At 43.3% G+C, this 15,682-nt stretch overlaps 2 protein-coding genes across 2 annotated transcripts in view; one reads left to right on the top strand and one right to left on the bottom strand.

The window, feature by feature from the left end:
* The window catches only part of LOC139416834 (beta-1,4 N-acetylgalactosaminyltransferase 1-like), a 92,380-nt gene extending 84,438 nt beyond the window's left edge, over nt 1–7,942 (top strand). The window contains exon 11 of the mRNA XM_071165935.1: nt 7,896–7,942. Within this exon, the coding sequence (XP_071022036.1) occupies nt 7,896–7,900 (5 nt within the window). The 3' untranslated portion in view covers nt 7,901–7,942. The remainder of the gene's footprint in view (nt 1–7,895) is intronic.
* Nucleotides 1–15,682, bottom strand: part of LOC139416833 (rho guanine nucleotide exchange factor 25-like) — an 84,656-nt gene that overhangs the window by 16,346 nt on the left and 52,628 nt on the right. The window contains exons 4-14 of the mRNA XM_071165930.1: nt 13,721–13,839; nt 12,657–12,723; nt 11,994–12,097; nt 11,805–11,874; nt 6,419–6,508; nt 5,572–5,664; nt 4,880–4,930; nt 4,466–4,543; nt 3,784–3,975; nt 3,004–3,184; nt 1,182–1,426 (exon numbers count right to left, since the gene is read on the bottom strand). Of these exons, the coding sequence (XP_071022031.1) occupies nt 1,182–1,426; nt 3,004–3,184; nt 3,784–3,975; nt 4,466–4,543; nt 4,880–4,930; nt 5,572–5,664; nt 6,419–6,508; nt 11,805–11,874; nt 11,994–12,097; nt 12,657–12,723; nt 13,721–13,839 (1,290 nt within the window). The remainder of the gene's footprint in view (nt 1–1,181; nt 1,427–3,003; nt 3,185–3,783; nt 3,976–4,465; nt 4,544–4,879; nt 4,931–5,571; nt 5,665–6,418; nt 6,509–11,804; nt 11,875–11,993; nt 12,098–12,656; nt 12,724–13,720; nt 13,840–15,682) is intronic.

The following is a 15,682-nucleotide window of genomic DNA, read 5'->3' as shown; positions in this document are numbered from 1 at the left end:
TCTATGTAATGTAGTCTGTAGTGTGGATGTTGTGGTCTATGTAATGTAGTCTGGAGCGTGGATGTTGTGGTCTATGTAATATAGTCTGGAGCGTGGATGTTGTGGACTATGTAATGTAGTCTGTAGTGTGGATGTTGTGGTCTATGTAATATAGTCTGGAGCGTGGATGTTGTGGTCTTTGTAATGCAGTCTGTAGTGTGGATGTTGTGGTCTATGTAATATAGTCTGGAGCGTGGATGTTGTGGTCTATGTAATATAGTCTGGAGCGTGGATGTTGTGGACTATGTAATGTAGTCTGTAGTGTGGATGTTGTGGTCTATGTAATATAGTCTGGAGCGTGGATGTTGTGGTCTATGTAATATAGTCTGGAGCGTGGATGTTGTGGTCTATGTAATGTAGTCTGTAGTGTGGATGTTGTGGTCTAGGTAATGTAGTCTGTAGTGTGGATGTTGTGGTCTATGTAATATAGTCTGGAGCGTGGATGTTGTGGTCTATGTAATATTGTCTGGAGCGTGGATGTTGTGGTCTATGTAATGTAGTCTGTAGTGTGGATGTTGTGGTCTATGTAATGTAGTCTGGAGCGTGGATGTTGTGGTCTATGTAATGTAGTCTGGAGCGTGGATGTTGTGGTCTATGTAATGTAGTCTGTAGTGTGGATGTTGTGGTCTATGTAATATAGTCTGTAGTGTGGATGTTGTGGTCTATGTAATGTAGTCTGTAGTGTGGATGTTGTGGTCTATGTAATGTAGTCTGTAGTGTGGATGTTGTGGTCTATGTAATGTAGTCTGTAGTGTGGATGTTGTGGTCTATGTAATGCAGTCTGGAGCGTGGATGTTGTGGTCTATGTAATGTAGTCTGTAGTGTGGATGTTGTGGTCTATGTAATGTAGTCTGTAGTGTGGATGTGGCCAGAGCCCATTCCAGTCCAGCGAGCTAAACAGGGACAGCAGCGTCTCTTTGTTTTTGGTCAAACAGAAGCAATGTGTCTGACAGCTGTAGGTCACTGATGTGTGTGTGTGTGTGTGTGTGTGTGTGTGTGTGTGTGTGTGTGTGTGTGTGTGTGTGTGTGTGTGTGTGTGTGTGTGTGTGTGTTAGTGACTGGAACCCTTACCACTGGCAATGTGTGTGCCCTTACCTCCCGGGGTGTGTGTCTGTGTGTACAGTTTGAATGTGTGACCTTACCTCCTGGGGTGTGTTTGTTTCGCCATGTCCCTGGGGGCAGGTTCCCCCCTGGCTGGGCAGGTAGAGAGTGGGGAGGGAGGTGTTGTACGACAGGAGGCAGGGCAGGCACTGGCGGTCGATGGAGGCTGAAGAGTGGGGGCGCAGGGGGCCGCTGGCCGCAGACAGGGGGGCTCTCATGCTCCGGCCCAGGCTGTTGGACTTGCTGTTACTCTCCCTCCGCTGGTACTCAATGGGAGACTGGAGGGCTGGATGAATGAATGGTAGAAGACGGAGAGAGAGGACTTAGATTAGGCAGCTTTTTTATTTTTAAAGTGTTTTTTCTATGGTCAAATTATTAGCATTGGAAATTGTAGTTTTATGGTTTGTGTAAGTCGACTTGATACTGAACTGCTTTTCGCTAACATTACTGCTCAGCAGAGGTGTGGACTCAAGTCACATGACTTGGACTCGAGTCAGACTCGAGTCACAAATATGGTGACTTGCAACTCGACTTTGACTTTAATACCGATGTGACTTAACTTGGATTTGAGCCTTTTGACTTGAACTGACTTGATACCCTCCCCAACCCTCCTCAACCCTCTCCAACCCTCCTCAACCTTTTCCAACCCTCTCCAACCCTCCCCAACCCTCCCCAACCCTCTCCAACCCTCTCCAACCCTCCTCAACCCTCTCCAACCCTCTCCAACCCTCCCCAACCCTCCCCAAGCCCAAATATAATGTGCTATTAAATAAAGTGTGCATAGCATCAACTCTTCATTTAACAGATTACAGTTTGAATCGGACAGCAGCCAATCAAATTGTGTTAGCTGAGAAAAAGTTCCGCGTGGCAGTGCAGAGGAATGTCAGCAGGTGAATTCAGATGGAGCCCTTGGAAAGATGACACCCTAAATTCTACCTTTCAGATATAAAGATGATGCTGTATCAACAAAAAACGGATTGCAACTTGCAAAACATGCAGGGAGAACTTTACAGACGGAGGCAAAACAATTTCCAACTTTGTTTGACATTTGAAGCTGCACAAAGAACGGTACATTGTGGCTAATATAGCCGACAGCTATATATAACTTTGCTAGTGTAGCATGTAGGCTAACGTAACGTTAAATCAAGTCAGTCAGTGCGGGAACGTGATCACTGCACCCAAGATTGAGCTAGAACTGGCTAGGCAGTTGGTAACCTAAATCCTGCCTGATGTTATTGCTGTTCCTAAAACCATTGACATACATTAGCCTATTGTAACCACACACAGAGAGGGTGTGTGTGAGTGTAAGGTTGGGCGATTCTGTACAAGCCAACATCACCCGATTGCACCACAATCCTCGATCGGAATGGGAGGGGCGGGTCTTTCCCATGGCTACATGAACATATATATTTGTAAAAGCATTCATGACTTGCGTAAATGTAATGTACTAACTTTTACTCTTGTTAAAAATATGAAATAGTATTACATTTGGCGAAGAGCACATTATGACTTGTTTAGGACTCAAAACTCAAAGTTTAGGACTTGAAACTTGACTTGAGACTTGTCGGTCTTGACTTGGGACTTGAGGGCTAAGACTTGAGACTTGTGACTTGTAAAACAGTGGCAAGAAAGCTGAAAGGTCTAAACATCAGACGTGTGACTGGTAAAGGTTTGTTTTGCCATCAGTTTGTCTCCAATCAAACCATTTGAGGAAGTTGAGCTTAAGCCGAAGGGCCAGACATGAGTAACTTGTACGTGGTTGTTTACTGTTTGGTCTATCTGGGTCTGCAGCCCTACCATTGAGCATGTTGGCAGTCTAGATATGAATCCTGAAAGTAAAGCTGTTGTGTTTTTCCATCCCACCATTGAGGAAGTTCCTCTGGGTCTCCAGGATCTGTCCCACATCATGGACCCAGGCCCTGCAGACCTCTGGGGAGGCGGCCTGCAGCACATAGCGTACCACGCTCCCATCAGTTCCCCGTGACGTCAGCACCAGGCGATCCACCTCCCCCTCCACTGGAGCCTCCACACCCAGACAGCTCACCTGGAACACACCGCAGGTGTATGCAGTAGAGTGGCACAATGCTGGTTACTTAACCACAATTCCCAGGTTTTCCAGAAATCCTGGATGGAAGATTTTCTGGAATAAGGAAGGAATCCGTGAATCCTCAAACCAGAATTTCTGGAAAACCTGGGAACGTTACTGATGGGATTAATAGAGTTGACACGATTACTTATTCCAATCATATTTGTTCTACGTGATGCATATCTATCTGAACATTCCTGTAATGTTCCATCCACCTGGAAAAGACCACATCTGACCTCCATCTGGTGGAGGAGAGCAGGTCATTAAATACCTCACCAACACTGAACAAAGACCAGACACAGATGCTTCAGAGACTTCCAAGAACACTCACAACCCTGTCCATGTGTCTCGGACTGCTGGTGGTTATGTAATTGGTACACAACGTTAGATTTGGACAAACATTATGTTTGATTACACTGACTGGTTATGCCAGTGTAGCTAATTACAGTCACATTTTATTGTTTTGTTTCTAACTTTAATTGAAGTTTCTGCATTCAAACTAATCTGAAGTTAAATAAGAGAATAGAAGAAGAATTAGAAGAAGAGAAGAGACCCACCTTGATGCTGCTCTTGAAGGTGTAACCAGGAAGTGAGAACCCTTTCTTCCTGTCGATTGGCTCGCTGAAGATGACCAGCTGTTCAAACAGGAAGACCCGCCTCTCCTTGGCTCGGGACAGAAAGCTGCTGTCCTGTTCCATCACTGTGAAGGTGTCCTGCTGGAGCAGCTTCCCCTGCGCCGTGATCTTACCCTGGGGACAAAAGGAAGGATGGAGGGAGAGATGGAAAGAAGAGACACAGGATGAATAGAGGATAGAGGTTTACTATATGGCTTGCAGCGGACCTCTGCTTGAGCCGGCCAGTGACTTGATGCTTTCCAGAACTAGCAGACCTGATTCAAATGATCACCTAATCACCAAACCCCTCATTAGTTGAATCAACAGTTCTAGTTCTGGAATACATCAAATAAATTGACTGGCTGGGCCTGGAGTTACTTCAGAAGAGGTTTGGGAAACACTGGCTTACAGTGCAGTACATCAATTGTGAGAACTATTTTAAAAAGAGACCTAGGGCTTGATTCAATTTGTGCCGCGGAAGTTCATCGCTATAGAAATGTTAAGATCATTTCCAATTGAGCTGACATACGCAACGTTTAACGTGTCGGCAGTCTTGGCTAACGCAGGAACATTGAAGTTCCACGATACAGATTAAACTGAGCCCTATATTCCAATACCTCCTTACCTCAAAGCCCTGCAGGCGTCCCACGTTCATCATGTCATTGCAGCGTTTGGGCACAAAGCACATCACCTCTACCGCTTTCTGTGTATGTGTATGTGTGTGGTTGTGTGTATGTGTGTGGTTGTGTGTGTGTGTGTGTGTGTGTGTGTGTGTGAGAGAGAGAGAGAGAGAGAGAGAGAGAGAGAGAGAGAGAGAGAGAGAAAGAGAGAGAGAGAGAGAGAGAGAGAGAGAGAGAGAGAGAGAGAGAGAGGGATCCTTAAAACTAGCAAATCTTGAATACAGGTTGTTTGACTAGAGAGAACAAAATAAAACAGAGCCTCACATGCTCTAGTAGTTGCCTGTTCCTAGAGAACTAGTAGATGTAGATACATGGTAGAAACTGTGTAATAACAGCATGATCTGCATTAGAACACCCACCTCCAGTTCTTCTGTGTCCATCCCAGCTTTGGTGTAATACTTGAGGAAGTCCTGTTCACATAAACGCAGCATGGAGTCAGGAGAGTTCCAGTCAATGTAATGTAAGGTGAGGACATCTGGAAGATGCTTTCTCAGTTTCTCAGATTCATTTGAATACCAGAGAGAGTACAAGCTTGGCACTAGGTGATAGTTGTATGACCATGTTCATTGCCCCAGTATCCGTGCTTTAGAGATGTGGACGATGAGTATGACGTGTCTCCTCTCTAACGCACAGGAAGTTACAATTCAAACTCCCATTACACAGCTCTGCAAGTGTTATAATGTCAAAATACTTTTGTTACGCACCAAATATGGGGTTTCGTTGAGCAACTATCCACATATACTCCTGTTACGGGCCAGTATTTACTTACAGAAGAGGTCAAAATAAAAATTTACAAGCAAAAATGACTCGCTGTAATTGTGTGTTTGTGTGTCTTTGTCTGTGTGTCTGTGTCTGTGTGTCTGTGTGTCTGTGTGTCTGTGTGTCTGTGTGTCTGTGTGTCTGTGTGTGTGTGTGTGTCATTGTGTGTGTGTCATTGTGTGTGTGTCTGTGCGTGCATGTACTGTATATCTGTCCGTGTGTGTGTGTGTGTGTATCTACATGCGTGCGTGCGCGTGCCTGCGTGTGTGCGTATACTGTACGTGTGTGTCACCTTGAGCAGCAGCTGGTACTTCATGATCCTCTGGACTGGTTTGATCAGCAGGTCGTTGAGTTGTAGTCTGTGACCCAGATGTTGTCTCAGCTCCTGATAGGTCCAACACACAAAAGGGTTGATGGGGGTGTTGGGGGGATGGTGCAACTCAATATTAGGACGCTGTTCTTAATGTTTTGTTAATTCAGTGTATATCAATATGATACACCTCAAAATGTCATTAATACGACCAACCACAACATTGCATTCCTACAAGATCCAATATGGCATAATTACATAGTGTATGATATGGCATCGGGACACACACACAGACATGACCTCAAGCATGTATTATTAATATGACATGTTCACTACCACAACCACCCATCAATATGACATGTTATTACCTTCACTACCACAACCACCCATCAATATGACATGTTATTACCTTCACATGACCACAACCACCCATCAATATGACATGTTATTACCTTCCCTACCACAACCACCCATCAATATGACATGTTATTACCTTCCCTACCACAACCACCCATCAATATGACATGTTATTACCTTCACATGACCACAACCACCCATCAATATGACATGTTATTACCTTCACATGACCACAACCACCCATCAATATGACATGTTATTACCTTCACATGACCACATCTACAAAGCATAGCATTATTCCCACGTGACATACTACGTGACTAAAACCAAACCTGCCATTACCACAAAAGGAAATAACATTCCAGCAAAAGGAGTCTAATAAAAACTGAATTGTATTTTTGGAACGAGCTATTCAGTAAGATTACAGTGATGTATGGTGGACTTAGCTGTATGTTTGCTAAGAGATACTAACCTGGAAGTAGGTCTCGATGTATTCAGAGACAATATGTTCCGACTTGGGTTTATTCTGACAATAAACCACGTACATGTGGAGACGCCTCTCCTGTAATACAAACATACGCGCAGACAGTCCACCTTATAGCAATTTAACATATCAGAAAATAAACAGTACAGCACACAGCACTATCTATAACTGCTTTGAACATATTGAACTAGATTCAAAATATTATCAAAACAGAAGTTTATTGTGTTGCAAACCTGTGATTTTGACCTGGGTGGTTCAAGCCCTGATTTCTGAATGGCTGAAAGCCATGGTATATCACGGGTATGACAAAGCATGTATTTTTACTGTATTAAATAGGTTGGTAACCAGTTTATAATAGCAATAAGGCTCCTCCGGAGTTTGTGATTAATGGCTGCGTTGTGTCGTGCCTAAGAACAGCCCTTGCCGTGGTATATTGGCCAAATACCACACCCCTCTGGCCTTATTGCTTCAGTATACAACGCAGTTAACAATAACTTTAGATTCTAAATAGGCCCACAAAGTAGTGGAAAACACTGCTGTAAGAGCTTAAGGATTCATCCCACGAGGAAGTTACAAAACCAAGGGTTTGTAAAACGAGGAGGCAACAAAACCAAGGGTTTGTAAAATGGGGAGGTTACAAAACCAAGGGTTTGCAAAATGAGGAGGTTACAAAACCAAGGGTTTGCAAAATGAGGAGGTAACAAAACCAAGGGTTTGTAAAATGGGGAGGTTACAAAACCAAGGGTTTGTAAAACGAGGAGGTAACAAAACCAAGGGTTTGTAAAATGGGGAGGTTACAAAACCAAGGGTTTGTAAAACGAGGAGGTAACAAAACCAAGGGTTTGTAAAATGGGGAGGTTACAAAACCAAGGGTTTGCAAAATGAGGAGGTTACAAAACCAAGGGTTTGCAAAATGAGGAGGTAACAAAACCAAGGGTTTGTAAAATGAGGAGGTTACAAAACCAAGGGTTTGTAAAACGAGGAGGTAACAAAACCAAGGGATTGTAAAATGGGGAGGTTACAAAACCAAGGGTTTGCAAAATGAGGAGGTTACAAAACCAAGGGTTTGCAAAATGAGGAGGTTACAAAACCAAGGGTTTGCAAAATGAGGAGGTTACAAAACCAAGGATTTGCAAAATGAGGAGGTTACAAAACCAAGGGTTTGCAAAATGAGGAGGTAACAAAATGGAAGGTAACAAAACTTCAGGAATCAACCTTATTAGACAAAACATATCTCTCTCTTTTAGCACAAATTAATGTCTGTTTGACTGGCAAAAATGTATCTGGAATCTTCAAAGATCAATGTGTGATGATGTCTTTCTCTGAGCCATTACCCATTAAAAGGAAGGAACAGAACAAAGAAACAATTATTTGTCTTTAAACGAAACACTTTCTCTCTCCCTCTATTTCTCTCACATACTCTCTCTCCCTTCTCACTCTTCTCTCTCTACCTCTCTACCTCCAGTGTGACTAATTGTCAGATGAAAGAAGAGCAGCTGTGGTAAACCTGGGAGTGGTAATGTGTGTGTGTGTGTGTGTGTGTGTAAGCAGTAATGGAGTTACCTGTGAATGAAGATATGTATAATGTACCCACAATGCTGTCCTGCTATCCTCCACGTAAGCAGAGCCTTTGACAGCAGAGCAACCTAACTCTACCTTCGACCTAGCAATTCTTCTGAAGCTCGTTATCTCTGCATCCTGGAGACCAGGCAGGTAGGGGAATTACAGGATGTCTATGGGCCAGGGGGCTAGGAGGCTGTGAGGATGAAACACTGTAGTCAATGTGTTCTTGTGAACAGATCAGTACTATATTTCGAGGGCAAGCTCTGGTAGTGCCAGCGACAGAAATCAGCTGTTTTCTTTGAGTGTGAGTGTGTGTGGCAGGTAGCCTAGCTGTTAAGAGCGTTGAGTCAGTCACCGAAAGGTTGCTGGTTTGAATCCCCAAGCAGAATAGGTGAAAAACCTGCTGATGTGCCCTTGAGCAAGGCACTTAACCCTAATTGCTAAGTCACTCTGGATAAGAGCAAGAGCAAGAGAACAAGTATTTGATACACTGCAGGTTTTCCTACTTACAAAGCATGTAGAGGTCTGTAATTTTTTTTATCATAGGTACACTTCAACTGTGAGAGACGGAATCTAAAACAAAAATCCAGAAAATCACATTATATGATTTTTAAGTAATTAATTTGCATTTTATTGCATGACATAAGTATTTGATACATCAGAAAAGCAGAACTTAATATTTGGTACAGAAACCTTTGTTTGCAATTACAGATATCATATGTTTCCTGTAGTTCTTGCCCAGGTTTGCACACACTGCAGCAGGGATTTTGGCCCACTCCTCCATAAAGACCTTCTCCAGGAAACAGGAAACAGGAAACGTAGGCTGTCGGGGCTGTCACTGGGCAATACGGACATTCAGCTCTCTCCAAAGATTTTCTATTGGGTTCAGGTCTGGAGTCTGGCTAGGCCACTCCAGGACCTTGAGATGCTTCTTATGGAGCCACTCCTTAGTTGCCCTGGCTGTGTGTTTCGGGTCGTTGTCATGCTGGAAGACCCAGCCACGACCCATCTTCAATGCTCTTACTGAGGGAAGGAGGTTGTTGGCCAAGATCACGCGATACATGGCCCAAGCCATCCTCCCCTCAATACGGTGCAGTCGTCCTATCCCCTTTGCAGAAAAGCATCCCCAAAGAATGATGTTTCCACCTCCATGCTTCACGGTTGGGGTGGTGTTCTTGGGGTTGTACTCATCCTTCTTCTTCCTCCAAACACGGCGAGTGGAGTTTAGACCAAAAAGCTCTATTTTTGTCACATCAGACCACATGACCTTCTCCTATTCCTCCTCTGGATCATCCAGATGGTCATTGGCAAACTTCAGTCGGGCCTGGACATGCGCTGGCTTGAGCAGGGGGACCTTGCGTGCGCTGCAGGATTTTAATCCATGGCGGTGTAGTGTGTTACTAATGGTTTTCTTTGAGACTGTGGTCCCAGCTCTCTTCAGGTCATTGACTAGGTCCTGCCGTGTAGTTCTGGGCTGATCCCTCACCTTCCTCATGATCATTGATGCCCCACGAGGTGAGATCTTGCATGGAGCCCGAGACCGAGGGTGATTGACCATCATCTTGAACTTCTTCCATTTTCTAATAATTGCGCCAACAGTTGTTGCCCTCTCACCAAGCGGCTTGCCTATTGTCCTGTAGCACATCCCAGCCTTGTGCAGGTCTACAATTTTTTCCCTGATGTCCTTACACAGCTCTCTGGTCTTGGCCATTGTGGAGAGGTTGGAGTCTGTTTGATTGAGTGTGTGGACTGGTGTCTTTTATACAGGTAACGAGTTCCAACAGGTGCAGTTAATACAGGCAATGAGTGGAGGACAGTAGTGCTTCTTAAAGAAAAACTAACAGGTCTGTGAGAGCCGGAATTCTTACTGGTTGGTAGGTGATCAAATACTTATGTCATGCAATAAAATGCAAATTAATTACTTAAAAATCATGCAATGTGATTTTCTGGATTTTTGTTTTAGATTCCGTCTCTCACAGTTGAAGGAAAACCTGCAAAATCGGCAGTGTATCAAGTACTTGTTCTCCCCACTGTATGTGGTTGCTTCAAGATGTGTATTTACGGTCTTGTTGGTATACTGAACAAAATTATGAATGCAATGATTTTACTGAGTTACAGTTTATACAGACAAATCAGTCAATTTAAATAAATTCATTAGGCCCTAATCTATGGATTTCACATGACTGGGAATACAGATATGCATCTGTTACTGTAGTCCCAGATACTTTAAAAAAAGGGGCGTGGATCAGAAAACCAGTCAGTGTCTGGTGTGACCACCATTTGCCTCATGCAGCGCGACACATCTCCTTCACATAGAGTTGATCAGGCTGTTGATTATGGCCTGTGGAATTTTGTCCCACTCCTCTTCAAATGGATTTGCAAAGTTGCTGGATATTGGCGGCAACGGTACACTTTGATCCAGATCATCCCAAACATGCTGAATGGGTGACATTGTCTTCCAGCAATTGTATACAGATCCTTGCTAAATGGGGCTGTGCATGATCATGCTGAAACATGAGGTGATGGCAGCGGATGAATGGCCTGACAATGGGCCTCAGGATCTCCTCACGGTATCTCTGTGCATTCGAATCGTCAACAGTTCAAATGCAATTGTGTTAGTTGTCCGTAACTTATGCCTGCTCTGCTCATACCATAACTCCACTGCCACCATGGGACACTCGATTCACAACATTGACATCAGAAACCGCTCGCCCACACAACCCATACGCGTGGTGTGCGGTTGTGATGCCAGTCGGACCGACTGCACAATTCTCTAAAACGACGTTGGAGGCAGTTTATGGTAGATAAATTAACATTCAATTCTCTGGCAACAGCTCTGCTGGACATTCCAGTCAGTATACCAATTGCACAAACTTGAGACGTCTCTGGCATTGTGTTGTGAGACGAAACTGCACATTTTAGAGTGGCATTTTATTGTCCCCATCACAAGGTGCACCTGTGTAATGACAATGCTGTTTAATCATCTTCTTGATATGCCACACCTGTCAGATGGATGGATTATCTTGGCAAAGGAGAAATGCTCACTAACAGGGATGAAAACAAATTTTTACACAAGACTTCAGAGAAATACGTTTTTGTGTGTGAATAGAACATTTCTGGGATCTTTAATTTCAGCTCATGCAACATGGGACCAATACTTTACCTGTTGCTTTATATTTTTGATCAGTATATTTGGGACCGCTCAGTAAAAAAATCTCTGTTGATCAGCAGTTTATCGACCAGATACAGTACAGATATAGTCATCTTTAGGGCCGGAGGAAAATAGCCACCATATCAAAGAGTCTAGTCAAGTGTTTATTATTACGGATTCTTATTCATGTGGCTTTTTTCTGTTTGCTTCTTCAAACTGCAGCTGTTTTTCTCCACATGCTTCCTGTCCGCTCGGTCCAGCCACACACACACTTCCTGACTGACCGGTTCTGTCCGGGCTGGTCAAGATGCTAGCCAGCCTGTCTGTGGCTAGGAAAACACAGGCAGGTCTGAAATCCTTGGTATCAACAACAAGGAAGTGGAGGGGGAAACGTGTGTGTGTGTGTTTGTGTGTGTGTGAGGGTGCGAGTGCGAGTGAGGGGGCGAATGCTAGCAGCTGAAATACAGAGATGTGTTGGTGGATACACAGGAGCTTTTCATGTGTTTCCTTACAGCGTTATACCTCAACAGACCCCAAATGGACACAGGACACACCTGTATCTGTGTGTGTCCATGTGCTTGTGTGTGTGTCCATGTGTGTCCGTGTGTGTGTGTGTCTGTGTGTGTGTGTCCCTGTGTGTGTCCGTGTGTGTAGACTCACATGCTTTATGAAAAGTTGGGCCAGTCTCTCTGGTTCTGCTATACATTTCTCCAGCTCGCCCATGAAGTAGCTAGAGAGAGAGAGACAGGTTACAAACACCACGCGCACACACACACACACACACACACACACACACACACGCACACACACACACACATACACACACTGTACAGTATCTCCGATACTCACTCTTTATGCCAGTCGAAAATTTGATGAATGTTTCCGAACACGATCTTGTCTTTTCCCTTCATGTCGGCTGGTATACCTTTACTAGTCATAGTGACCATGTAGCCCTGTACAGGAAACATACACCCAACCTCAGATCTCATATCCTGTACTTACTGACTGGGATTCAAGCCCCGGTCTCCTGCACATAACAAGACTGTGTTAACCTGTTGAGCTAAAGTCTATGTAGTCACGCCATATACTGTACATAACAAATGACCTGGAAAACAACCATTTCTGACTTGGAAAAGCTTTCCAAACATAGGCAGGTCGGTATTATGTTGCCATAACATCACTGGGCCAAAAATAACTGTCTGAAGTCTTCAATTTCTTCACCTAGAATATATCAAACTCAAACACAATACTAATATATATATTAATAAAATCCAACCCAATAAAATAAATGTCTGTTTTTGGAGCCAGACAAAGCTGTGTTGAAAGAAACTGAAGGTGTTGCGTTGACAATGATTTCCAGGCCAAATCATTGAATAAATGGGTGCTGGTTCTTCTTCTGCCTTGGTTGATACAAAAGTTGTCAGATTTCAAACTCCAGCAGTGAAACGGTGGTTTCTGCTGCCGCTGTTGATATCACTGTCCCTGGAAATGGTTCTAATACTGTATTCTCACCTCTACTATGCACCCCAGGTCTTCCACATACACTTTCTCTGTCTCTAGGAGTTCCTTCAGCACGTACCTGGACAGAGAGACGATACTAAGTGTTGGTCATCCCCATCAATGAAAAGTCTTTCCAAACAGTCTTGTCTGTTTAAAGGGGCAATCTGCAGTTGTTACATACATTTTTGGACTTTTAAAATAACTATATGTACAGTTGAAGTCAGAAGTTTACATACACTTATGTTGGAGTCATTAAAACTTGTTTTTCAACCACTTTTGGCAAGTCGGTTAGGACATCTACTTTGTGCATGACACAAGAAATGTTTCCAAAAATTGTTTATAGATAGATTATTTCACTTATAATTCAATGTACCACCAATCCAGTAGGTCAGAAGTTTAAATACACTAAGATGACTGTGCCTTTAAACAGCTTGGAAAATTGCAGAAAATTATGTCATGGCTTTAGAAGCTTCAATTAGCAGGCTAATTGACATCATTAGAGTCAATTGGAGGTGTACCTGTGGATGTATTTCAAGGCCTACCTTCAAACTCAGTGCCTCTTTGCTTGGCATCAAAGATTGTACTTTCTGGAGAAATGTCCTCTGGTCTGATGAAACAAAAATAGAACTGCTTGGCCATAATGACCATCGTTATGTTTGGATGAAAAGGGGGGATGCTTGCAATCCGAAGAACACCATCCCAACCGTGAAGCACGGGGGTGGCAGCATCATGTTGTGGGGGTGCTTTAATGCAGGAGGGACTGGTGCACTTCACAAAATAGATGACATCATGAGGCATGAAAATAATGTAGATATATTGAAGCAACATCTCAAGACATCAGTCAGGAAGTGAAAGCTTGGTCGCAAATGGGTCTTCCAAATGGACAATCCTTCACCAAAACAGTGGTGGGGTGAACCCATTTGTAATTGTTTCAACTGCAGATTGCCCCTTTAAGATAATTGTTTGCAGCCATACATGATGCTCATGGAAATGCTGTGTTGTACATCAAACTTTGGTCAGTTTTAGAGTAAGGGGTAGTAAGGGCAGTGTTGTGTAATTACAGTTGAGTCACTTACATGCTCTTCTCTAAGGCACTCCTCCTCTCCTCCTCACTGTCAGCCGCTGATGATTGGCTGGGGGTGTTGTTCATCAATACTGTGTGTCCATCTGGATAGACATTGGTGGACTGAGTATCCTGGTCAAACAGACGGGACAGGGAATAGGGTTATGATATAATCTGTGGTCCGTTGACAATCTGAAGATAGAGAGAGAGAGAGAGAGAGAGAGAGAGAGAGAGAGAGAGAGAGAGAGAGAGAGAGAGAGAGAGAAAGATGGAGGCAATGTGTTAGATAAATCAAATAAGGAAGAGGGAGGCAGGGTGAGGTAAAGAGAGAAGGAGAGGCAAAGTGAGAGAGAGAATGGGAGGATAATGATGCAGGTCACCAAGGTGACCAGGGAGGGGGGGGGGGGCAGCCAGACACTATGGACCAGAATGAAGGGGATCTCACTGTCACTAATAATGGTGTAAGGCAGGGTTTCCCAAACGAGTTGGTTATTTTTATAAGCCAGGACAAAGTTTAGGAACTCTGGTGTTGGATGTGGTGAAGTCACCATGAAAAAGAAGTGAGGAAGAGAAAGAAAGAAGGGGAAAGGGGGAGGTAGAGAGGGCTACAGAGCAGCTCAAAAAAAGCGACCCGGTACAAAACATTGAAGTATTGGACAAGTAATGGAGTGTGGTGTCATGACGTTGACCTGAGGGGTAGGTTTATGACAGTCATAAATACCTCTTCCCCCTTCTTCCTCTCTCTACTAGAGGTCAACCGATTAATCGGAATGGCCGATTAATTAGGGCCGATTTAAAGTTTTCATAGCAATCGGAAATCTGTATTTTTGGGCGCCGATTTGCCGATTAAAAAAAATCATAATAATAATTTTTTAACACCTTTATTTAATCTTTATTTAATTAACTAGGCAAGTCAGTTAAGAACACATTCTTATTTTCAAAGACGGCCTAGGAACAGTGGGTTAACTGCCTTGTTCAGGGGCAGAACGACAGATTTTCACCTTGTCAGCTCGGGGGATCCAATCTTGCAACCTTACAGTTAACTAGTCCAACGCAATAACGACCTGCCTCTCTCTCGTTGCACTCCACAAGGAGACTGTTACGTGAATGCAGTAAGCCAAGGTAAGTTGCTAGCTAGCAATACATTTACCTTATAAAGAACAATCAATCATAGCCACTAGTTAACTACACATGGTTGATGATATTACTAGATATTATCTAGCGTGTCCTAATTTGACTGAGCATACAAGCATACAATTATCTGACTGAGCGGTGGTAGGCAGAGCAGGCACGTAAACATTCATTCAAACAGCACTTTCGTGCGTTTTGCCGACAGCTCTTCGTTGTGCGTCAAGCATTGCGCTGTTTATGACTTCAAGCCTATCAACTCCCGAGATGAGGCTCGTGTAACCAAAGTGAAATGGCTAGCTAGTTAGCGCGCGCTAATTGTTGTTTTGTTGCTGGTTCGAACCCAGGGAGGAGCGAGGAGAGGGACGGAAGCTATACTGTTACACTGGCAATACTAAAGTGCCTATAAGAACATCCAATAGTCAAAGGTTAATGAAATACAAATGGTATAGAGGGAAATAGTCCTATAATTCCTATAATAACTACAAACTAAAACTTCTTACCTGGGAATATTGAAGACTCATGTTAAAAGGAACCACCAGCTTTCATATGTTCTCATGTTCTGAGCAAGGAACTGAAATGTTAGCTTTCTTACATGGCACATATTTTACATGGAACATATTGCACTTTTACTTTCTTCTCCAACACTTTGTTTTTGCATTATTTAAACCAAATTGAATATGTTTCATTATTTACTTGAGGCTAAATTGAATTTATTGATGTATTATATTAAGTTAAAATAAGTGTTCATTCAGTATTGTTGTAATTGTCTTATTACAAATAAATAATCGTCCGATTTAATCGGTATCGGCTTTTATGGTCTCGATATCGGCATTGAAAAAAAATC

The sequence above is a fragment of the Oncorhynchus clarkii genome, chromosome 9 (assembly GCF_045791955.1).
Source record: "Oncorhynchus clarkii lewisi isolate Uvic-CL-2024 chromosome 9, UVic_Ocla_1.0, whole genome shotgun sequence".
NCBI lineage: Eukaryota > Metazoa > Chordata > Actinopteri > Salmoniformes > Salmonidae > Oncorhynchus > Oncorhynchus clarkii.
Note: the sequence above shows the minus strand (reverse complement) of the source record. Positions and strands in the feature narration are given on the sequence as shown.